General features: G+C 43.1%; 1 protein-coding gene across 3 annotated transcripts in view; it reads left to right on the forward strand.

Moving 5' to 3' along the window:
• pde1a (phosphodiesterase 1A, calmodulin-dependent) overlaps positions 1-25,435 on the forward strand; it is a 95,555-nt gene extending 70,120 nt beyond the window's left edge. For all 3 annotated transcript variants that reach the window (XM_064976645.1, XM_064976648.1, XM_064976646.1), the window contains 12 exons: positions 1,036-1,102; positions 1,692-1,808; positions 15,844-15,984; positions 16,186-16,286; positions 17,078-17,203; positions 20,606-20,707; positions 22,963-23,083; positions 23,465-23,546; positions 23,808-23,928; positions 24,249-24,442; positions 24,610-24,891; positions 25,251-25,435. In XM_064976645.1, the coding sequence (XP_064832717.1) occupies positions 1,036-1,102; positions 1,692-1,808; positions 15,844-15,984; positions 16,186-16,286; positions 17,078-17,203; positions 20,606-20,707; positions 22,963-23,083; positions 23,465-23,546; positions 23,808-23,928; positions 24,249-24,442; positions 24,610-24,891; positions 25,251-25,306 (1,510 nt within the window). In that variant the 3' untranslated portion in view covers positions 25,307-25,435. The remainder of the gene's footprint in view (positions 1-1,035; positions 1,103-1,691; positions 1,809-15,843; positions 15,985-16,185; positions 16,287-17,077; positions 17,204-20,605; positions 20,708-22,962; positions 23,084-23,464; positions 23,547-23,807; positions 23,929-24,248; positions 24,443-24,609; positions 24,892-25,250) is intronic.
• Positions 25,436-26,580: the final 1,145 nt, after the last annotated feature.

The raw sequence follows: 26,580 nt of genomic DNA on the forward strand, positions 1-26,580 counted from the left end.
CCAGTCTTTCTTTGTTGCTGTTTCCACAGCCCAGTCTTTCTTTGTTGTGTTTCCACAGCCCCATCTTTCTTTGTTGTGTTTCCACAGCCCAGTCTTTCTTTGTTGCTGTTTCCACAGCCCAGTCTTTCTTTGTTGCTGTTTCCACAGCCCAGTCTTTCTTTGTTGTGTTTCCACAGCCCAGTCTTTCTTTGTTGTGTTTCCACAGCCCAGTCTTTCTTTGTTGTGTTTCCACAGCCCAGTCTTTCTTTGTTGTGTTTCCACAGCCCAGTCTTTCTTTGTTGTGTTTCCACAGCCCAGTCTTTCTTTGTTGTGTTTCCACAGCCCAATCTTTCTTTGTTGTGTTTCCACAGCCCAGTCTTTCTTTGTTGTGTTTCCACAGCCCAATCTTTCTTTGTTGTGTTTCCACAGCCCAGTCTTTCTTTGTTGTGTTTCCACAGCCCAGTCTTTCTTTGTTGTGTTTCCACAGCCCAGTCTTTCTTTGTTGTGTTTCCACAGCCCAATCTTTCTTTGTTGTGTTTCCACAGCCCAGTCTTTCTTTGTTGCTGTTTCCACAGCCCAGTCTTTCTTTGTTGTGTTTCCACAGCCCAGTCTTTCTTTGGCCTTATTTAACAGTCCTGTCTCATCCCACCCCGCACCCCTTTCAACACCCAGCCTTTGGCCGGTCCAAAAGTATTTTATCTACAAAGAATGCCTTCTCAAAAGCCTTGCTGCCTTTTAGTTTTTTTTATGTAATTAATGTTGCTCCCACCATTACTGGTTATTGTTGAAAACGGAGGTATTGTGTTTCATGTGACTGTAGCATTTTGATACCATAAAGGGATGTATACAATTGAAATCATCAGCCGGTGTTTGTTGTCCCTGTGTTTTCTATGTATACAAAGTACATGTACACGAGCTGCCACAGCAGGCAAAACTGACTTTAAATTAAATCATTACAAGCACTAATTATTCTAGCATTATTTCAACCCATTTGGCCCGCTGGGCATATTGCAAGTCTTTTGTCTAACTACCTAATGATTGTGTATCTGTCTTCAGGATGTACAGACGGACGTCTAACATGGCTGGGCTGACGTTCCCTCCAGCTGCCATCGCTGCTTTGAAGGTGCTTGATACTGTACATCATATTACCACTACTATGCCTACTATACAGTAGGGTAGGCAGCTAGATTCAGACTGATTTTTGTCAGAGCAGATTGTCGTGGGCTGAAGTATAATTTTAATTAAATGTTTAACACTACTATTATAGCACGAGTATGCTCAAAAAGAGATTGAATCTTAAAATATGATATAATATATAATAACAATCACTTCATACTTTGATTACGCTGAGACATGATCACGTCTTTCTTTTTACATGTGGGTATATTTGGAAACGGATTTCCTCAATTACAATGATTTTAGCTGAATTCCTCGTGATTTTATATACTTTCTTGAGATGGGAATGATGCCATTTTAAAACACTACAGGGATAATAAACTGTGTCATATAATTCATAATGATACAGAATACAGGCTTTATTACAGCTGTACAAATGTACCTGACTTATCATAACATCATCCTATTCTGAAATCCATAGAGATGATAAAATGTGTTATTGTGTATAAGTAATATGTTTTATTTTATAGTACCCAATGTATGTTCTATTTAATTCTGTGCTGTCATCATCCCTACCATCATCTGATTGTTTACAGGATGTAGATAAATGGTCCTTTGATGTGTTTGCTCTCCACGAGGCCAGCAGTGAACACGCATTGAAGTTCCTGGTGTACGAACTGCTCACCCGCTATGATCTGATCAACCGCTTCAGGGTTAGTCTTTCTTCAGTCTCTCTCTTGATCATTAACGTCAGGTCCTGTGTGTGTGAGTGCATCTATCTCTGTGTGTGTGAGTGCATCTATCTCTGTGTGTGTGAGTGCATCTATCTCTGTGTGTGAGTGCATCTATCTCTGTGTGTGAGTGCATCTATCTATGTATGTGAGTACATCTATCTGTGTGTGTGAGTGATTGAACAGAGGTTTTGTAAACTTTTAAACCAGTAATTCTGAAAGTAGTGCTCAAGAGCCAAAAAGGGTCCCTGAAATGTGTGTCTATGTGCGTGTGTGTGGGTCTGTTTGTGAGTGCATGCATGCGTGGGTATTGTGTGTGGGTCTGTTTGTGAGTGCATGCCTGCGTGGGTATTGTGTGTGGGTCTGTTTGTGAGTGCATGCATGCGTGGGTATTGTGTGTGGGTCTGTTTGTGAGTGCATGCCTGCGTGGGTATTGTGTGTGGGTCTGTTTGTGAGTGCATGCATGCGTGGGTACTGTGTGTGTGTGTCTCCCTCTGTCGTCTGTTCTGCACCACAGGCCTCTGGGTACCTCACACTGTTCTGTTCTTTGTCCTCATCTCTTTGTCTGGTTTTAGATGAGAGTTTGTACATGTCCTCTGTTAGATGAGTGGTGAGAATATCACCGACACTTACTGTGCTTTGATCCCAATTTGAGGATAATCTTTTCATTAATATGATCATATGGTTGGACTTTACTTGAACGCTCTGTCATAAGGGCTACATAACACTACATAACACTATATGACATAACTAAGAGCAGGGCCCAGAACACACAGCAGGGCTTGAGGCATGTAGTAATCTTCTGTAGCCGTAATGTGTTACAGATCATACAACAGTGACCCTCTATTCCAAGTCATATTGTCCACCTTGTGAATCCATCAATACCCGACCTAAACATATTTACACGTCTGCCACTTCTGCCATGTCACCTACAGATAGTCACCTATAGATAGGTCGTGTTCCACTGCTCAGACGTTGCATGGACTGTGCCGTCGGGCACCAGATTGCTGTAACATATGATGTGGTAAGCTGATATAAAATACCTATCCAGGTGTTGTAAGATATGGCATGTGTCAGCAAAAAATATCTGGGCAGAGGAGCAGGACCTTAGTCACCTATAGATCGTCACCTACAGATAGTTGCCTACTATATATATAGTCACCTACAGATAGTCACCCATAGATCGTCACCTACAGATAGTTGCCTACTATATATATAGTCGCATACAGATAGTCACCCATAGATCGTCACCTACAGATAGTTGCCTACTATATATATAGTCACCTACAGATAGTCACCCATAGATCGTCACCTACAGATAGTTGCCTACTATATATATAGTCGCCTACAGATAGTCACCCATAGATCGTCACCTACAGATAGTTGCCTACTATATATATAGTCGCCTACAGATAGTCAACCATAGATCGTCACCTACAGATAGTTGCCTACTATATATATATAGTCGCCTACAGATAGTCAACCATAGATCGTCACCTACAGATAGTTGCCTACTATATATATAGTCGCCTACAGATAGTCAACCATAGATCGTCACCTACAGATAGTTGCCTACTATATATATATATAGTCGCCTACAGATAGTCACCCATAGATCGTCACCTACAGATAGTTGCCTACTATATATATAGTCGCATACAGATAGTCACCCATAGATCGTCACCTACAGATAGTTGCCTACTATATATATAGTCGCCTACAGATAGTCAACCATAGATCGTCACCTACAGATAGTTGCCTACTATATATATAGTCGCATACAGATAGTCACCCATAGATCGTCACCTACAGATAGTTGCCTACTATATATATAGTCGCATACAGATAGTCACCCATAGATCGTCACCTACAGATAGTTGCCTACTATATATATAGTCGCATACAGATAGTCAACCATAGATCGTCACCTACAGATAGTTGCCTACTATATATATAGTCGCATACAGATAGTCACCTATAGATTGTCACCTACAGATAGTTGCCTACTATATATATAGTCGCATACAGATAGTCACCCATAGATCGTCACCTACAGATAGTTGCCTACTATATATATAGTCGCCTACAGATAGTCAACCATAGATCGTCACCTACAGATAGTTGCCTACTATATATATAGTCGCCTACAGATAGTCAACCATAGATCGTCACCTACAGATAGTTGCCTACTATATATATAGTCGCATACAGATAGTCACCCATAGATCGTCACCTACAGATAGTTGCCTACTATATATATAGTCACCCTACAGATAGTCACCAATAGATAGTCACTTACAGATAGTTGCCTACTGTATATATAGACACCTATAGATAGTCACCCAGAAATAGTCGCCTACTGTATATATAGTCACCTATAGATAGTCACCCATAGATAGTCGCCTACAGATGGTCATCCATAGATGGTCACCTACAGATAGTTGCCTACTGTATATTGTCACCTACAGATAGTCACCCATAGATGGTCACATACAGACACCTACTGTATATAGTCACCTACAGATAGTCACCTACTGTATATAGTCACCTACAGATAGTCACCTACTGTATATAGTCACCCATAGATAATCACCTACAGATAGTCACCCATAGATAGTTGCCTACAGATAGTCACCCATAGATAATCACCTACAGATAGTCACCCATAGATAGTTGCCTACAGATAGTCACCCATAGATAGTTGCCCACAGATAGTCACCCATAGATCGTCACCTACAGATAGTTGCCTACTATATATATAGTCGCCTACAGATAGTCCCCATAGATCGTCACCTACAGATAGTTGCCTACTATATATATAGTCGCCTACAGATAGTCAACCATAGATCGTCACCTACAGATAGTTGCCTACTATATATATATAGTCGCCTACAGATAGTCAACCATAGATCGTCACCTACAGATAGTTGCCTACTATATATATAGTCGCCTACAGATAGTCAACCATAGATCGTCACCTACAGATAGTTGCCTACTATATATATATAGTCGCCTACAGATAGTCACCCATAGATCGTCACCTACAGATAGTTGCCTACTATATATATAGTCGCATACAGATAGTCACCCATAGATCGTCACCTACAGATAGTTGCCTACTATATATATAGTCGCATACAGATAGTCAACCATAGATCGTCACCTACAGATAGTTGCCTACTATATATATAGTCGCATACAGATAGTCACCCATAGATCGTCACCTACAGATAGTTGCCTACTATATATATAGTCACCCTACAGATAGTCACCAATAGATAGTCACTTACAGATAGTTGCCTACTGTATATATAGACACCTATAGATAGTCACCCAGAAATAGTCGCCTACTGTATATATAGTCACCTATAGATAGTCACCCATAGATAGTCGCCTACAGATGGTCATCCATAGATGGTCACCTACAGATAGTTGCCTACTGTATATTGTCACCTACAGATAGTCACCCATAGATGGTCACATACAGACACCTACTGTATATATAGTCACCTACAGATAGTCACCTACTGTATATAGTCACCTACAGATAGTCACCTACTGTATATAGTCACCCATAGATAATCACCTACAGATAGTCACCCATAGATAGTTGCCTACAGATAGTCACCCATAGATAATCACCTACAGATAGTCACCCATAGATAGTTGCCTACAGATAGTCACCCATAGATAGTTGCCCACAGATAGTCACCCATAGATCGTCACCTACAGATAGTTGCCTACTATATATATAGTCGCCTACAGATAGTCCCCATAGATCGTCACCTACAGATAGTTGCCTACTATATATATAGTCGCCTACAGATAGTCAACCATAGATCGTCACCTACAGATAGTTGCCTACTATATATATATAGTCGCCTACAGATAGTCAACCATAGATCGTCACCTACAGATAGTTGCCTACTATATATATAGTCGCCTACAGATAGTCAACCATAGATCGTCACCTACAGATAGTTGCCTACTATATATATATATAGTCGCCTACAGATAGTCACCCATAGATCGTCACCTACAGATAGTTGCCTACTATATATATAGTCGCATACAGATAGTCACCCATAGATCGTCACCTACAGATAGTTGCCTACTATATATATAGTCGCATACAGATAGTCACCCATAGATCGTCACCTACAGATAGTTGCCTACTATATATATAGTCGCATACAGATAGTCAACCATAGATCGTCACCTACAGATAGTTGCCTACAGATGGTCATCCATAGATGGTCACCTACAGATAGTTGCCTACTGTATATTGTCACCTACAGATAGTCACCCATAGATGGTCACATACAGACACCTACTGTATATAGTCACCTACAGATAGTCACCTACTGTATATAGTCACCCATAGATAATCACCTACAGATAGTCACCCATAGATAGTTGCCTACAGATAGTCACCCATAGATAGTTGCCCACAGATAGTCACCCATAGATAGTTGCCTACAGATAGTCACCCAAAGATAGTCGCCTACAGATAGTCACTCATAGATAGTTGCCTACAGATAGTCACCCAAAGATAGTCACCTACAGATAGTCACCTACTGTATATAGCCACCCATAGATAATCACCTACAGATAGTCACCCATAGATAGTTGCCTACAGATAGTCACCCATAGATAGTTGCCCACAGATAGTCACCCATAGATAGTTGCCTACAGATAGTCACCCATAGATAGTTGCCTACAGATAGTCACCCAAAGATAGTTGCCTACAGATAGTCACCCATAGATAGTTGCCTACAGATAGTCACCCATAGATAGTCGCCTACAGATAGTCACCCATAGATAGTCGCCTACAGATAGTCACCCAAAGATAGTCACCTACAGATAGTCGCCCATAGATAGTTGCCTACAGATAGTCACCCATAGATAGTTGCCTACAGATAGTCACCCATAGATAGTTGCCTACAGATAGTCACCCATAGATAGTCGCCTACAGATAGTCACCCATAGATAGTTGCCTACAGATAGTCACCCAAAGATAGTCGCCTACAGATAGTCACCCATAGATAGTCGCCTACAGATAGTCACCCAAAGATAGTTGCCTACAGATAGTCACCCATAGATAGTTGCCTACAGATAGTCACCCATAGATAGTCGCCTACAGATAGTCACCCATAGATAGTCGCCTACAGATAGTCACCCAAAGATAGTCACCTACAGATAGTCACCCAAAGATAGTTGCCTACAGATAGTCACCCATAGATAGTTGCCTACAGATAGTCACCCATAGATAGTCGCCTACAGATAGTCACCCATAGATAGTCGCCTACAGATAGTCACCCAAAGATAGTCACCTACAGATAGTCGCCCATAGATAGTTGCCTACAGATAGTCACCCATAGATAGTTGCCTACAGATAGTCACCCATAGATAGTTGCCTACAGATAGTCACCCATAGATAGTCGCCTACAGATAGTCACCCATAGATAGTTGCCTACAGATAGTCACCCATAGATAGTCGCCAACAGATAGTCACCCATAGATAGTTGCCTACAGATAGTCACCCAAAGATAGTTGCCTACAGATAGTCACCCATAGATAGTCGCCAACAGATAGTCACCCATAGATAGTTGCCTACAGATAGTCGCCTACAGATAGTCACCCATAGATAGTCGCCTACAGATAGTCACCCATAGATAGTCGCCTACAGATAGTCACCCATAGATAGTTGCCTACAGATAGTCACCCATAGATAGTTGCCTACAGATAGTCACCCAAAGATAGTTGCCTACAGATAGTCACCCATAGATAGTTGCCTACAGATAGTCACCCATAGATAGTCGCCTACAGATAGTCACCCATAGATAGTCGCCTACAGATAGTCACCCAAAGATAGTCACCCATAGATAGTTGCCTACAGATAGTCACCCATAGATAGTTGCCTACAGATAGTCACCCATAGATAGTTGCCTACAGATAGTCACCCATAGATAGTTGCCTACATATAGTCACCCATAGATAGTCGCCTATAGATAGTCACCCATAGATAGTTGCCTACAGGTAGTCACCCATAGATAGTCGCCTACAGATAGTCACCCATAGATAGTTGCCTACAGATAGTCACCCATAGATAGTTGCCTACAGATAGTCACCCATAGATACAGATAGTCACCCATAGATAGTTGCCTACAGATAGTCACCCAAAGATAGTCGCCTACAGATAGTCACCCATAGATAGTCGCCTACAGATAGTCACCCAAAGATAGTTGCCTACAGATAGTCACCCATAGATAGTTGCCTACAGATAGTCACCCATAGATAGTCGCCTACAGATAGTCACCCATAGATAGTTGCCTACAGATAGTCACCCAAAGATAGTTGCCTACAGATAGTCACCCATAGATAGTCGCCTACAGATAGTCACCCATAGATAGTTGCCTACAGATAGTCACCCATAGATAGTCACCTACAGATAGTCACCCAAAGATAGTTGCCTACAGATAGTCACCCATAGATAGTTGCCTACAGATAGTCACCCATAGATAGTCGCCTACAGATAGTCACCCATAGATAGTCGCCTACAGATAGTCACCCAAAGATAGTCACCCATAGATAGTTGCCTACATATAGTCACCCATAGATAGGTGCCTACAGATAGTCACCCATAGATAGTTGCCTACAGATAGTCACCCATAGATAGTTGCCTACATATAGTCACCCATAGATAGTCGCCTATAGATAGTCACCCATAGATAGTTGCCTACAGATAGTCACCCATAGATAGTCGCCTACAGATAGTCACCCATAGATAGTTGCCTACAGATAGTCACCCATAGATAGTTGCCTACAGATAGTCACCCATAGATAGTTGCCTACAGATAGTCACCCATAGATAGTCGCCTACAGATAGTCACCCAAAGATAGTCGCCTACAGATAGTCACCCATAGATAGTTGCCTACAGATAGTCACCCATAGATAGTCGCCTAGGGACAGTGGATTTAGGAAGAGCAGTGTTCTGTGCCGTGCTCTGCTCTTAGTCTGATTAAGCAATAGAAGTTAAGCTTGCACACAAGCTACAGTACATGTACACAAAGCTCCCACACGTGCATCTCTTTATCTCTCCTGCTTCATTGTAGAAAAGCTAACTCCCGCACACAACAATTTGAAAAATAAACAACTTGCAGATGTAATACAGTATATTGCAGGAGTGTGCATGAATTATATTTTCTGTAATGAAGTCGGTGATGTGCGTGATAACATTTCACTTCTGTCTCTCCAGTTGCCTGGAACTCACCGTGTTAGTGGTTGTCTGTTGTGAAACTGGCCCACCATGACCCAGCACAGAGCCAATCACCTTCTAGTTGTTCATCTAGCTGAAACTTTGAGCTCTGGCTTCTGTTTCTGTCTTTTTAAAATTGTGATCTTTGATTAAAAGACAGAATATACTTGATTTTTACAATTCTTTTGGTGGGGAGTGCATCCCATCTTTACAATTTATCAGGCAGACCTAACCTCCCTGTTCTAACCCAGATACCAGTGTCTTAACCTCCCTATTCTAACCCAGATTCCAGTGTCAATTCTGGTGTCTTAACCTCCACTGTTCTAACCCAGATACCAGTGTCTTAACCTCCCTGTTCTAACCCAGATACCAGTGTCAATTCTGGTGTCTTAACCTCCCTGTTCTAACCCAGATACCAGTGTCATCTCTGGTATCATAACCTCCCTGTTCTAACCCAGATACCAGTGTCTTAACCTCCCTATTCTAACCCAGATTCCAGTGTCAATTCTGGTGTCTTAACCTCCCTGTTCTAACCCAGATACCAGTGTCATCTCTGGTATCATAACCTCCATGTTCTAACCCAGATACCAGTGTCTTAACCTCTCTGTTCTAACCCAGATACCAGTGTCTTAACCTCTCTGTTCTAACCCAGATACCAGTGTCAACTCTGGTGTCTTAACCTATCTGTTCTAACCTAGATACCAGTGTCAAGTCTGGTGTCTTAACCTCTCTGTTCTAACCCAGATACCAGTGTCTTAACCTCTCTGTTCTAACCCAGATACCAGTGTCTTAACCTCACTATTCTAACCCAGATTCCAGTGTCAATTCTTCTGGTGTCACCTATAGATAGTCACCCATAGATAGTCGCCTACAGATGGTCATCCATAGATGGTCACCTACAGATAGTTGCCTACTGTATATTGTCACCTACAGATAGTCACCCATAGATGGTCACATACAGACACCTACTGTATATAGTCACCTACAGATAGTCACCTACTGTATATAGTCACCTACAGATAGTCACCTACTGTATATAGTCACCCATAGATAATCACCTACAGATAGTCACCCATAGATAGTTGCCTACAGATAGTCACCCATAGATAATCACCTACAGATAGTCACCCATAGATAGTTGCCTACAGATAGTCACCCATAGATAGTTGCCCACAGATAGTCACCCATAGATCGTCACCTACAGATAGTTGCCTACTATATATATAGTCGCCTACAGATAGTCCCCATAGATCGTCACCTACAGATAGTTGCCTACTATATATATAGTCGCCTACAGATAGTCAACCATAGATCGTCACCTACAGATAGTTGCCTACTATATATATATAGTCGCCTACAGATAGTCAACCATAGATCGTCACCTACAGATAGTTGCCTACTATATATATAGTCGCCTACAGATAGTCAACCATAGATCGTCACCTACAGATAGTTGTACTATATATATATATAGTCGCCTACAGATAGTCACCCATAGATCGTCACCTACAGATAGTTGCCTACTATATATATAGTCGCATACAGATAGTCACCCATAGATCGTCACCTACAGATAGTTGCCTACTATATATATAGTCGCATACAGATAGTCAACCATAGATCGTCACCTACAGATAGTTGCCTACTATATATATAGTCGCATACAGATAGTCACCCATAGATCGTCACCTACAGATAGTTGCCTACTATATATATAGTCACCCTACAGATAGTCACCAATAGATAGTCACTTACAGATAGTTGCCTACTGTATATATAGACACCTATAGATAGTCACCCAGAAATAGTCGCCTACTGTATATATAGTCACCTATAGATAGTCACCCATAGATAGTCGCCTACAGATGGTCATCCATAGATGGTCACCTACAGATAGTTGCCTACTGTATATTGTCACCTACAGATAGTCACCCATAGATGGTCACATACAGACACCTACTGTATATAGTCACCTACAGATAGTCACCTACTGTATATAGTCACCTACAGATAGTCACCTACTGTATATAGTCACCCATAGATAATCACCTACAGATAGTCACCCATAGATAGTTGCCTACAGATAGTCACCCATAGATAATCACCTACAGATAGTCACCCATAGATAGTTGCCTACAGATAGTCACCCATAGATAGTTGCCCACAGATAGTCACCCATAGATCGTCACCTACAGATAGTTGCCTACTATATATATAGTCGCCTACAGATAGTCCCCATAGATCGTCACCTACAGATAGTTGCCTACTATATATATAGTCGCCTACAGATAGTCAACCATAGATCGTCACCTACAGATAGTTGCCTACTATATATATATAGTCGCCTACAGATAGTCAACCATAGATCGTCACCTACAGATAGTTGCCTACTATATATATAGTCGCCTACAGATAGTCAACCATAGATCGTCACCTACAGATAGTTGCCTACTATATATATATATAGTCGCCTACAGATAGTCACCCATAGATCGTCACCTACAGATAGTTGCCTACTATATATATAGTCGCATACAGATAGTCACCCATAGATCGTCACCTACAGATAGTTGCCTACTATATATATAGTCGCATACAGATAGTCACCCATAGATCGTCACCTACAGATAGTTGCCTACTATATATATAGTCGCATACAGATAGTCAACCATAGATCGTCACCTACAGATAGTTGCCTACAGATGGTCATCCATAGATGGTCACCTACAGATAGTTGCCTACTGTATATTGTCACCTACAGATAGTCACCCATAGATGGTCACATACAGACACCTACTGTATATAGTCACCTACAGATAGTCACCTACTGTATATAGTCACCCATAGATAATCACCTACAGATAGTCACCCATAGATAGTTGCCTACAGATAGTCACCCATAGATAGTTGCCCACAGATAGTCACCCATAGATAGTTGCCTACAGATAGTCACCCAAAGATAGTCGCCTACAGATAGTCACTCATAGATAGTTGCCTACAGATAGTCACCCAAAGATAGTCACCTACAGATAGTCACCTACTGTATATAGCCACCCATAGATAATCACCTACAGATAGTCACCCATAGATAGTTGCCTACAGATAGTCACCCATAGATAGTTGCCCACAGATAGTCACCCATAGATAGTTGCCTACAGATAGTCACCCATAGATAGTTGCCTACAGATAGTCACCCAAAGATAGTTGCCTATAGATAGTCACCCATAGATAGTTGCCTACAGGTAGTCACCCATAGATAGTCGCCTACAGATAGTCACCCATAGATAGTTGCCTACAGATAGTCACCCATAGATAGTTGCCTACAGATAGTCACCCATAGATAGTCGCCTACAGATAGTCACCCATAGATAGTTGCCTACAGATAGTCACCCAAAGATAGTCGCCTACAGATAGTCACCCATAGATAGTCGCCTAAAGATAGTCACCCAAAGATAGTTGCCTACAGATAGTCACCCATAGATAGTTGCCTACAGATAGTCACCCATAGATAGTCGCCTACAGATAGTCACCCATAGATAGTTGCCTACAGATAGTCACCCAAAGATAGTCGCCTACAGATAGTCACCCATAGATAGTCGCCTACAGATAGTCACCCATAGATAGTTGCCTACAGATAGTCACCCATAGATAGTTGCCTACAGATAGTCACCCAAAGATAGTTGCCTACAGATAGTCACCCATAGATAGTTGCCTACAGATAGTCACCCATAGATAGTCGCCTACAGATAGTCACCCATAGATAGTCGCCTACAGATAGTCACCCAAAGATAGTCACCCATAGATAGTTGCCTACATATAGTCACCCATAGATAGGTGCCTACAGATAGTCACCCATAGATAGTTGCCTACAGATAGTCACCCATAGATAGTTGCCTACATATAGTCACCCATAGATAGTCGCCTATAGATAGTCACCCATAGATAGTTGCCTACAGATAGTCACCCATAGATAGTCGCCTACAGATAGTCACCCATAGATAGTTGCCTACAGATAGTCACCCATAGATAGTTGCCTACAGATAGTCACCCATAGATAGTTGCCTACAGATAGTCACCCATAGATAGTCGCCTACAGATAGTCACCCAAAGATAGTCGCCTACAGATAGTCACCCATAGATAGTTGCCTACAGATAGTCACCCATAGATAGTCGCCTAGGGACAGTGGATTTAGGAAGAGCAGTGTTCTGTGCCGTGCTCTGCTCTTAGTCTGATTAAGCAATAGAAGTTAAGCTTGCACACAAGCTACAGTACATGTACACAAAGCTCCCACACGTGCATCTCTTTATCTCTCCTGCTTCATTGTAGAAAAGCTAACTCCCGCACACAACAATTTGAAAAATAAACAACTTGCAGATGTAATACAGTATATTGCAGGAGTGTGCATGAATTATATTTTCTGTAATGAAGTCGGTGATGTGCGTGATAACATTTCACTTCTGTCTCTCCAGTTGCCTGGAACTCACCGTGTTAGTGGTTGTCTGTTGTGAAACTGGCCCACCATGACCCAGCACAGAGCCAATCACCTTCTAGTTGTTCATCTAGCTGAAACTTTGAGCTCTGGCTTCTGTTTCTGTCTTTTTAAAATTGTGATCTTTGATTAAAAGACAGAATATACTTGATTTTTACAATTCTTTTGGTGGGGAGTGCATCCCATCTTTACAATTTATCAGGCAGACCTAACCTCCCTGTTCTAACCCAGATACCAGTGTCTTAACCTCCCTATTCTAACCCAGATTCCAGTGTCAATTCTGGTGTCTTAACCTCCCTGTTCTAACCCAGATACCAGTGTCTTAACCTCCCTGTTCTAACCCAGATACCAGTGTCAATTCTGGTGTCTTAACCTCCCTGTTCTAACCCAGATACCAGTGTCATCTCTGGTATCATAACCTCCCTGTTCTAACCCAGATACCAGTGTCTTAACCTCCCTATTCTAACCCAGATTCCAGTGTCAATTCTGGTGTCTTAACCTCCCTGTTCTAACCCAGATACCAGTGTCATCTCTGGTATCATAACCTCCATGTTCTAACCCAGATACCAGTGTCTTAACCTCTCTGTTCTAACCCAGATACCAGTGTCTTAACCTCTCTGTTCTAACCCAGATACCAGTGTCAACTCTGGTGTCTTAACCTATCTGTTCTAACCTAGATACCAGTGTCAAGTCTGGTGTCTTAACCTCTCTGTTCTAACCCAGATACCAGTGTCTTAACCTCTCTGTTCTAACCCAGATACCAGTGTCTTAACCTCACTATTCTAACCCAGATTCCAGTGTCAATTCTGGTGTCTTAACCTCCCTGTTCTAACCCAGATACCAGTGTCTTAACCTCCCTGTTCTAACCCAGATACCAGTGTCAATTCTGGTATCATAACCTCCCTGTTCTAACCCAGATACCAGTGTCTTAACCTCCCTGTTCTAGCCCAGATACCAGTGTCAATTCTGGTGTCTTAACCTCCCTGTTCTAACCCAGATACCAGTGTCATCTCTGGTATCATAACCTCCCTGTTCTAACCCAGATACCAGTGTCTTAACCTTCCTATTCTAACCCAGATTCCAGTGTCTTAACCTCTCTGTTCTAACCCAGATACCAGTGTCTTAACCTCTCTGTTATAACCCAGATACCAGTGTCTTAACCGCTCTGTTCTAACCCAGATACCAGTGTCTTAACCTCTCTGTTCTAACCCAGATACCAGTGTCTTAACCTCTCTGTTCTAACCCAGATACCAGTGTCATCTCTGGTGGCTTAACCTCTCTGTTCTAACCCAGAAACCAGTGTCTTAACCTCTCTGTTCTAACTCAGATACCAGTGTCTTAACCTCTCTGTTATAACCCAGATACCAGTGTCTTAACCTCTCTGTTCTAACCCAGATACCAGTGTCTTAACCTCTCTGTTCTAACCCAGATACCAGTGTCTTAACCTCTCTGTTCTAACCCAGATACCAATGTCTTAACTTCTCTGTTCTGACCCAGATATAAGTGTCTTAACCTCTCTGTTCTAACCCAGATACCAGTGTCATCTCTGGTGGCTTAACCTCTCTGTTCTAACCCAGAAACCAGTGTCTTAACCTCTCTGTTCTAACTCAGATACCAGTGTCTTAACCTCTCTGTTATAACCCAGATACCAGTGTCTTAACCTCTCTGTTCTAACCCAGATACCAGTGTCTTAACCTCTCTGTTCTAACCCAGATACCAATGTCTTAACTTCTCTGTTCTGACCCAGATATAAGTGTCTTAACCTCTCTGTTATAACCCAGATACCAGTGTCTTAACCTCTCTGTTCTAACCCAGATACCAGTGTCATGTCTGGTGGCTTAAGCTCTCTGTTCTAACCCAGAAACCAGTGTCTTAACCTCCCTGTTCTAACCCAGATACCAGTGTCTTAACCTCTCTGTTATAACCCAGATACCAGTGTCTTAACCTCTCTCTTCTAACCCAGATAGAAGTGTCTTAACCTCCCTGTTCTAACCCAGATACCAGTGTCATCTCTGGTGTCACAACCTCCCTGTTCAGATACCAGTGTCATCTTTTTTTCTATTTTTTCTTTTAACTAGGCAAGTCAGTTAATAACAAATTCTTATTTTCAATGGCAGCTTAGGAAAAGTGGGTTAATGGCCTTATTCAGGGGCAGAACGACAGAATTTTACCTTGTCAGCTCAGGGATTTGGTATTGCAACCTTTCGGTTACTAGTCTAATGCTCTAACCACTAGGCTACCTGTCTTAACCTCCCTGTTGTTCCCCAGATTCCAGTTTCATCTCTGGTGACCTTCGTAGAGGCTCTAGAGGTGGGCTACAGCAAACACAGAAACCCCTACCACAACCTCATCCACGCTGCTGACGTCACACAGACAGCACACTATCTGATGCTCCACACTGGCATTATGGTGAGAATTATCCCCCAGCATCATACACAAATCAAAGGACAGGTTCTGATTATGTTTCTTGTTACCATCTCTCTCTCTCTCTCTCTCTCTCTCTCTCTCTCTCTCTCTCTCTCTCTCTCTCTCTCTCTCTCTCTCTCTCTCTCTGTCTCTCTCTCTCTCTCTCTCTCTCTCTCTCTCTCTCTCTGTCTCTCCCTCTCTCAGCACTGGCTCACTGAACTGGACATTCTAGCCATGGTGTTTGCTGCAGCTATCCATGACTTTGAACACACTGGGACAACCAACAACTTTCACATTCAGACCAGGTGAGTGTGTCCGTACTCTTCCATCAGTAGATATTCTAATTCCTAAGCCACTGTACCACTGATAGTAATGGACCTAATAGACTGATTGATGACTCAACAATAATGTTTATTGCCATTTCCATTCATTCCATCCTATCAATACCAATGTTAAACTGAAGATGTCCTTGTATTGTACTTTTAGTACACCACTTGCCTCCCAGACAGACAGACAGACAGACAGTCCGTCTGACCCTGACTAATGAAGGCCAATGGAGCCTGAAGAAACGAACATGGCCGTATAAACAACCTATTTAAACAACCCATTAAAGTGAAGTGCACAATAAGAATCATTAATATTGCCTCATTGACCTCAGTGATAACAAGGGATTTCAACGAAAGAGAGACAGTGAGAATGTGTGAGAGAGGGAGAGAGATTAAACCCTTCACTTAGTTTAAACCTCTGCAAGGGCTTTCTAGTCTAATAACAAAGATCAGAAAGGCCTCTGGCCCTTTAGACATGAGGGTTGTTGTGTTGAGATGGAATATGAAGGTATTGTTCAAACTCCCCTTCTGTGATTATGTTCTAAAATCGCTACCATCTCGAGTCGCTACCATCGCTTTCATAATCACTATCGTCATTTCAAAACTGGTCGGAATGAGTTCCGCTTCAACCAGTTTTGCCCACTGGGGTAGTGTTTCAATACAAGTTGGCTACCTGGTAAAGTTATCCAGTCTGGGAAGCCCCATGTGGCACAATGAATAATCACACCTTCTCTTCCCTCTTCTTCTGCTTCTTCTCTTCCTCTCTCCAGGTCAGAGGTGGCCATCCTGTACAATGACCGGTCAGTCCTGGAGAACCACCATGTCAGTGCTGCCTACAGACTTATGCAAGAAGATGAGATGAACATACTGGTCAACCTGTCAAAAGATGACTGGCGGTGAGTTAAGAAAGACTCCTCAGATCCTCAAGCTTTGGGGTTTCAGGCTGGATATCTGTAAAGCACTTAGTGACAACTGCGGATGTAAAAAGGGCTTTTATAAAATGCATTTGATGAATTGATTGAGATCAACACTTCAAAGAACGAAGGGGCAAAGAACTGTAACAGAACCTGGATACTTGCCTTGATTCTAGGTTTGGATACGAATGTGGTGTGGTGTATTTCAATGCAAGACTATTATATAACCTGGATGACAGAGTGAATATGTTACATTCAATCAATCAATCAAACTACATGACCAAAAGTATTTGGACATCTGCTCATCTCATTCCAAAATCATGATCATTAATGTGGAGTTGGTCCCCTTATTGCTGCTATAACAGCCTCCAATCTTCTGGGAAGGCTTTTCACTAGATGTTGGAACATTGCTGCGGGGACTTGCTTCCATTAAGGCCCCAAGAGCATTAGTGAGGTCAGGCACTGATGTTGAGCGATTAGGCCTGGCTCACAATTCCAATTCATCCTAAAAGTGTTCAATGGGGCTGAGGTCGGGGCTCTGTTCATGCCAGTGAAGACCTCGACAAACCATTTCAGTATGGACCTCACTTTGTGCACAGTGGCATTGTCATGCTGAAACAGGAAAGGGCTTTCCCTAAACTGTTGCCACAACGTTGGAAGCACAGAATTGACTACAATGTCATTGTATGCTGTAGCATTGAGATTTTCCTTTGCTGGAACTAAGGGGCCTGGCCTGAACCATGAAAAACTGCCCCAGGCCATTATTCCTAATCCACCAATGCGTTCAGGGAGGTACAGATGCTAAATATTTTTTATTGTGAAACAAACAGGAAACAGCACAAAAAAACAGAAAACTTGAGCGTGTATAACTATTCACCCCCCGAAGTCAACACTTTGTGGAGCTACCATTTGTAGCAATGAAAGCTGCACACTCTTGGGGGATGTCTCTATAAACTTGGCACATCTAGCCACAGGGATTTTTGCCCATTCTTCAAGGTTAAAATGCTTCAGCTCCTTCAAGTTGGATGGGTTCCGCTGGTGTACAGCAAGTCATACCACAGATTCTCAATTGGATTGAGGTCTGGGCTTTGACTAGGCCATTCCAAGACATTTAAATGTTTCCCCTTAAACCACTTAAGTGTTGCTTTAGCAGTGTGCTTAGGGTCATTGTCCTGCTGGAAGGTGAACCTCCGTCCCAGTCTAAAATTTCTGGAAGACTGAAACAGGTTTCCTGACCAGTTTCCCAGTCCAAGCCGATGAAAAACATCCCCACAGCATGATGCTGCCACCACCATGCTTCACTGCGTGGATGGTGTTCTCAGGGTGATGGGAGGTGTTGGGTTTGTGCCAGATGCGTTTTCCTTGATGGCCAAAAAGCTAAATTTGACCAGAGTACCTTCTTCCATATTGTTTGTGGAGTCTCCCACATGCCTTTTGGCGAACACCAAATGTGTTTTCTTATTCTTTTCTTTAAGCAATGGCTTTTTTTCTGGCCACTCTTCCATAAAGCCCAGCTCTGTGTAGTGTACAGTTTAAAGTGGTCCTATGGACAGATACTCCAATCTCCGCTGTGGAGCTTTGCAGCTCCTTCAGGGTTATCTTTGGTCTCTTTGTTGCCTCTCTGATGAATGCCCTCCTTGCCTGGTCAATGAGTTTTGGTGGGTGGCCCTCTCTTGACAGGTTTGTTGTGGCCATATTCTTTCAATTTTTTCATAATTTAATTAATGGTGCTCCATGGGATGTTCATCTGTACTTCTCCACAACTTTGTCCCTGACCTGTTTGTAGCGCTCCTTGGTCTTCATGGTGCCGCTTGCTTGGTGGTGCCACTTGCAAGTGGTGTTGCAGACTTTGGGGCCTTTCAGAACAGGTGTATATATACTGAGACCATGTGACACTTAGATTGTACAGAGGTGGACTTTATTTAACTAATTATGCGACTTCTGAAGGTAATTGTTTGCACCAAATCTTATTTAGTGGCTTCATAGCAAAGGGGGTGAATACATACAGTACATGCACCCCTTTTCCATTCTTTATTTCATTTCACTTCACCAATTTGGACTATTTTGTGTATGTCCATTACATAAATCCAGATAAAAATAAATTTAAATGACAGGTTGTAATGCAACAAAATAGGAAAAACGCCAAGGGGGATGAATACTTTTGCAAGGCATGTTAGCGATCTCCTGGCATCCGCCAAACCCAGTTTAGTCTGTCGGCCTGCAAAATGATGAAGCGTGATTCATCATTCCAGGGAACGCATTTCCACTGCTCCAGAGTCCAATGTCGGCGAGCTTTACACCACCAACGCTTGGTATTCACATGGTGATCTTAGGCTTGTGTGCGTGTGGCTGCTCGGCCATGGAAACCCATTTCATGAAGCTCCCAACGAACAGTTTTTGTGCTGACGTTGTTTCCATAGGCAGTTTAGAACTCGGTAGTAAATGTTGCAAACGAGGACAGACAATTTTTACACACTACGCTCTTCAGAACTCAAAGACCCCATTCTGTGAGCTTTGTGGTCTACCACTTCGCGGCTGAGCCGTTGTTGCTCCTAGAGGTTTTCACTTCACATTAACACCACTTAGAGTTGACCGGGGCAGCTCTAGCAGGGCAGGCATTTGACGAACTGACTTGTTGGAAAGGTGGCATCCTATGACTGTGCCAAGTCACTGAGCTCTTCAGTAAGGCCATTCTACTGCCAATGTTTGTCTATGGAGATTCCATGGCTGTGTGTTCAATTGTGTACACCTGTCAGCAACAGTTGTGGCTGAAATAGCAGAATCCACACATTTGAAGGGGTGTCCACATACCTTTGTATAGATACTGTATTTATAAAGCCCTTTTAACATCAGCAGTTGTCACAAAGTGCTTATACAGAAACCCAGCCTAAAACACCAATGAGCAAGCGATGCAAATGTAGAAGCATGGTGGCTAGGACAAACTCCCTGGAAATGCAGGAACCTAGGAAGAAACCTGGAGAGAAGCCAAGCTCTAAGGGGTGGTCAATCACCTTCTGGCTGTGATTCAGTGATTATGGAAAGTTCCACAGCTCACTCCAATCAGTAGGTACTGTATAGAAATGCTATAATAATGACAGGGGTTTGTCGTGAAGAAGTGGTGCTAGACATCACACTGTGTTCTTGTCCTTGAGAATCCAAGAACAGCTGGAGTGGCTAGGTTCTCCTGTGTTTGTTTCCAGAGAGCTACGGATCCTGATGATTGAGATAGTAATAAGTACAGACATGCCCTGCCATTTCTCTTTCACCTTACTCTAACATGTCTGTCTGTCAGAGAACTGCGGACTCTGGTGATTGAGATGGTGATAAGTACAGACATGTCCTGCTATTTCTCTTTCACCTAACTCTAACCTGTCTGTCTGTCAGAGAACTGCGGACACTGGTGATTGAGATGGTGATGAGTACAGACATGTCCTGCCATTTCCAGCAGATCAAAACCATGAGGAACGCCCTGCAGCAGCCCGAGGGGTGAGTGGACTGTCTCTGGACCCTGACCTATGACCCCTGAACCCTTAGCCCCCACCGCTAAACCCTAACGTCTAACCTATAGCCCCAGCTCTCTGGACCATGCCTTTCATCTTGATCCTTTATGTGTCCCTGTATGATATCTGTGTGTGTGTGTGTGTGTGCGCCCGTCCGTCCGTCTGTCTGTTTGTCTTGAGTGTATCTGATGTACTGTTGTCTGTGTGGTTGATTGACCGAGTAGACCAGGCTAAAGCCCTACTGCATCTCTGATGCTGTCTGGCTGTCTGTCTTAGTGAATCAGTGTATATGTATTTGTGTTATCAAATCAAATCAAATTTTATTTGTCACATACACATGATTAGCAGATGTTAATGCGAGTGTAGCGAAATGCTTGTGCTTCTAGTTCCGACAATGCAGTAATAACCAACGAGTAATCTAACTAACAATTCCAAAACTACTACCTTATACACACAAGTGTAAAGAGATAAAGAATATGTACATAAAGATATATGAATGAGTGATGGTACAGAGCGGCATAGGCAAGATGCAGTAGATGGTATCGAGTACAGTATATACATATGAGATGAGTATGTAAACAAAGTGGCATAGTTAAAGTGGCTAGTGATACATGTATTACATAAAGATGCAGTAGATGATATAGAGTACAGTATATACGTAGACATATGAGATGAATAATGTATGTATGTAAACATTATATTATGTAGCATTGTTTAAAGTGGCTAGTGATATATTTTACATCAATTCCCATTATTAAAGTGGCTGGAGTTGAGTCAGTGTGTTGGCAGCAGCCACTCAATGTTAGTGGTGGCTGTTTAACAGTCTGATGGCCTTGAGATAGAAGCTGTTTTTCAGTCTCTCGGTCCCAGCTTTGATGCACCTGTACTGACCTCACCTTCTGGATGAGCGGGGTGAACAGGCAGTGGCTCGGGTGGTTGTTGTCCTTGATGATCTTTATGGCCTTCCTGTGACATCGGGTGGTGTAGGTGTCCTGGAGGGCAGGTAGTTTGCCCCCGGTGATGCGTTGTGCAGACCTCACTACCCTCTGGAGAGCCTTACGGTTGTGGGCGGAGCAGTTGCCGTACAAGGCGGTGATACAGCCCGACAGGATGCTCTCGATTGAGCATCTGTAGAAGTTTGTGAGTGCTTTTGGTGACAAGCCGAATTTCTTCAGCCTCCTGAGGTTGAAGAGGCGCTGCTGCGCCTTCTTCACGATGCTGTCTGTGTGGGTGGACCAATTCAGTGTGTCTGTGATGTGTACGCCGAGGAACTTAAAACCCTCTCCACTACTGTTCCATCGATGTGGATAGGGGGGTGTTCCCTCTGCTGTTTCCTGAAGTCCACAATCATCTCCTTAGTTTTGTTGACGTTGAGTGTGAGGTTATTTTCCTGACACCACACTCCGAGGGCCCTCACCTCATCCCTGTAGGCCGTCTCGTCGTTGTTGGTAATCAAGCCTACCACTGTTGTGTCGTCCGCAAACTTGATGATTGAGTTGGAGGCGTGCGTGGCCACGCAGTCGTGGGTGAACAGGGAGTACAGGAGAGGGCGCAGAACGCACCCTTGTGGGGCCCCAGTGTTGAGGATCAGCGGGGTGGAGATGGTGTTACCTACCCTCACCACCTGGGGGCGGCCCATCAGGAAGTCCAGGACCCAGTTGCACAGGGTGGGGTCGAGACCCAGGGTCTCGAGCTTGATTACGAGTTTGGAGAGTAATATGGTGTTAAATGCTGAGCTGTAGTCGATGAACAGCATTCTCACATAGGTATTCCTCTTGTCCAGATGGGTTAGGGCAGTGTGCAGTGTGGTTGAGATTGCATCGTCTGTGGACCTATTTGGGCAGTAAGCAAATTAGAGTGGGTCTAGGGTGTCAGGTAGGGTGGAGGTGATATGGTCCTTGACTAGTCTCTCAAAGCACTTCATGATGACAGAAGTGAGTGCTACGGGGCGGTAGTCGTTTAGCTCAGTTACCTTAGCTTTCTTGGGAACAGGAACAATGGTGGCCCTCTTGAAGCATGCGGGAACAGCAGACTGGGATAGGGATTGATTGAATATGTCCGTAAACACACCAGCCAGCTGGCCTGCGCATGCTCTGAGGGCGCGGCTGGGGATGCCGTCTGGGCCTGCAGCCTTGCGAGGGTTAACACGTTTAAATGTTTTACTCACCTCGGCTGCAGTGAAGGAGAGTCTGCATGTTTTGGTTGCGGGCCATGTTAGATGATGTACTGTTGTTTCTACAGAGTAGACAAGGCTAAAGCCCTATCTCTGATGCTGCATGCAGCTGACATCAGCCACCCAGCCAAGGCCTGGAAGCTGCACTACCGATGGACACAGGCCCTGATGGAGGAGTTCTTCAGACAGGTACAGTACCAACAACGTCCTACCCTACAGTCCCTGACAGATACCACGAGAGAGGGAAACTTGACCACTGTATTATGTATGTATCCTGTATTGCTAAGGATATGGGATACCATTCCAATAGCTTTAGGAATATCTTCACTTGGATCAACTGGATATGTTACATTGAGCATTATGGGTATTGTAGTGAATCATGTTACATTGAGCATTATGGGTATTGTAGTGAATCATGTTACATTGAGCATTATGGGTATTGTAGTGAATCATGTTACATTGAGCATTATGGGTATTGTAGTGAATCATGTTACATTATACAGTAGAGCCGCTCCTGCCATTCTGCATTGATATGGTTATAAAGGCTGGTATTGTTGTTGTTTCTTACAGGGTGATAAGGAGGTTGAGTTAGGGCTGCCATTCTCCCCTCTGTGTGATCGTAAAGCTACCATGATTGCCCAGTCACAAATAGGTGAGCATCACATCCTGTTATTGCCCCCCTGTGAGCTATTTCATACAGCTCTGAAGGGTTTGTGTACTCAGACAGGCCAGAGCGCAAATGCACCACCATGTGGACATTGAGAAATGATCAGATATTTTTCCCTTGCTACGATAAGGCATGGGAATCTTCACTGTCTGTCATCATAAATTACATTTGCTGTAACATCACACACTGTTTTTTCTCCTGTTTCTCTGAAAAGTACAATCATCAGTTTCTCTGTCTGTCTCCCAGGGTTCATTGACTTCATAGTAGAACCCACATTCTCTGTGTTGGTGGACACGACAGAGAAGATCATTACACCTCTCATAGAGGATACCTTAAAGTCACACGACACTGGTGTCCGCAGGTCAAGGTGAGACACATTCCCATTATTATAAACTCTGGAAAATCCCAGTTTTCCCGGCTCAGTTTTCCCAGATTAGCATCTCTGACGTATTCAAAATGCCTACCAGTATCACCAGTACCACTCACACTCAGAATGGATCTGTCTTCTATCTCTATGATCATTCTAAGCTGTGGAATAAGCAAACAAGTATTACTGCCGTGTTTTCTGTTCTATATAATATGTCCATATTAGGACAGCCACACAAAGAGTTGGTGTCATTGTCATTCTGACTTACGGAATGGACATAATTTGACAGAGTTTCTGTTGTAAGTTGCTTGTTGGTTCAGTTTGACAGGTAGTGGGTCAGTGACGGTGGTGGAGTCAGTCCAGAGACACAGTGGTCGAGGGTCCAGCCAGGGGGTCGACAAGGGGCTCACTACAGACTATAGCCTGGCTGGCATTGACTTGAAACGGGTCAGACACACACTGGCAGAGGTCATCCAACACAACAAAGACAGATGGAAGGAGCTCTCTGTACAAGGTATAGTTGTTGTTGTTGTTGTTGCTCTTCTTCCTTTTTTTTCTTTGTCTTCTTCAGTCACCTGAATACCTATCCTTCTTTGTGTTTTATGTTATTTCCATTGTCAGAAGACTATGACATGACATTACAGGTTCATTCCTGTTGCTTGTGTTATCTCGTTTCTTCAGAGTTGGCGAGGAAAGAGCAAGCTGAGTTGACTTCTGACCCAGAGGAGGAGTCCCTGATGAACACAGAGGTTACGTTGACTCACACCAGCCCTGAGAGACACAGCCAGGAGCTTCAATCAGAGCCCTTCATTGAACTGATGAACAACACAAACACAAACTCCAATAACTCTTCCCAGGAGGACTCAGAGCTGGACCACAGTCCTCACAGGCCTCTGTCACCGTCTGAGGATAAAGAGACAACATCACATGGTTCCATCTCTCCTGAACACCTACCATGGAACGGTAGGAATGCTAGCTAGCGATATGATATGATACGATATACAACACAATATACGATAGAATGTACAATACAACAATGCAACATAATGTAGTGCAACGTAACATAACGCAACACAACAACATGCAATGCAATACAACACAGCACAATAGCACAGTGAAACCAACAGTCATGCCTTTTAACAATGCTGTTGCCCTGTCAGTAAGCTATAGCTATGTGGTATTTTTCTCGTTTCTATAATTGTGTTGTCAGTTACAGCCATCTGTGACCAAGTGTCGAAGAAATAGATAGCTGCCGAGTGGAGGGTTGTCAAGGTTACAGCTGAGTGACGCTGTGTTGTCATGGTAACTGTTGTTGCTTGCAGGAGAAGGCCCTGAGCCAGTCCTTGAGCATGGGGAGGAGTCTCTTCAGAGCCCTTGATTTTGATAGGCTACCCAACAACACTGCCACTTCCTGATTCAACAGGCATTATATTTGTTTGTTTTTTTATTGTAAATTTGTTCTGATTCATTTTATTGTTATTTATTAAAGATAGGGGTCTTCATGCTCCATGTGGTTTTTGTCTATTTTCATTCAGTCTTTATGGTCTATTTATCAGTCTATTTTCATTCGGTCTTTTAGATGGGTCTGCACCGTACACACTCACTATATTAGACTGCAAGGGTAATAATAGGACGATCACGATAGTGTTCTCTGTTGATCTGTTGACATACACAGATTTACTCTAGACCAGGCCTGGGCAAAGGCTGGCCCGGGGGCCGTATGCAGCCCGCGACCTGATTCAATACGGGCCGCGGAATCATGCTCAGATCACATAAAGAATTTGTGATAGTAAAGTTTTGAAGAACATATTTGTTGTTCAAATTTAAAGCCCAATGAATACTCGCCTTTTTGTAATGATTTAACTCCCACCGCTTGTGGGACATTTATTTTGAAGGATTGTATAAATAACAACTGCACGAGGACCGACAGTGACTGACAGGATGACACACATTTCACAGTTACAAATAGTAGCTAGCTAGAAATTGCGCAAAGAGGAGTTTTTCAAAGAAAAGGAAAGTAGACAATGAATGTAGGGTGTTCCAACAAGAGTGGACATTGAAATATTTCTTTATTGAGGTATCAGGGAAAGCTGTGTGCAAACAGAGAATCGCTGTCTTGAAAGACTACAACTTGTCCCGACACTTCCAGACAAAGCATGTAGAGAAATATAGGAACATGTCTTCAGAGCAGAGAGCAAGTGCATCAAAAGAGTTGCTTTCTCAGTTGCAAAAGCAGCAAGGACTTTTCACAAAGCTGCATTCAGCAAATGACGGAATTGTGAGAGCTAGCTATGTACTGTCCCACAAAAATGCTAAACATAGCAAGCCATTCGCGGAGGCCAAATTCATTAAAGAATGTTTAATTGACTCTGCAGCAATACTTTGCTCCGACAAGAAAAAGCTGTTTGAAAATGTTTCCCTGTCTAGATGAACAGTGACACGGCGTGTTGAGGACATCACAGAGAATATGGAACAACAGTTGAAAGACGAGGTGAAGGATTTCACCTATTTCTCCTTGGCCCTGGATGAGACCAGTGATGTACGTGACACGGCGCAGTAATATTCTTACGAGGCATAACCCCAGACTTTGAAATTACAGAGGAGCTTGCTTCAGTGCAGTCAATGAAGAGCACAACCACAGGGAAAGATTTA

Source organism: Oncorhynchus masou, chromosome 10, assembly GCF_036934945.1.
Source record: "Oncorhynchus masou masou isolate Uvic2021 chromosome 10, UVic_Omas_1.1, whole genome shotgun sequence".
In the NCBI taxonomy this organism is placed as follows: Eukaryota; Metazoa; Chordata; class Actinopteri; order Salmoniformes; family Salmonidae; genus Oncorhynchus; species Oncorhynchus masou.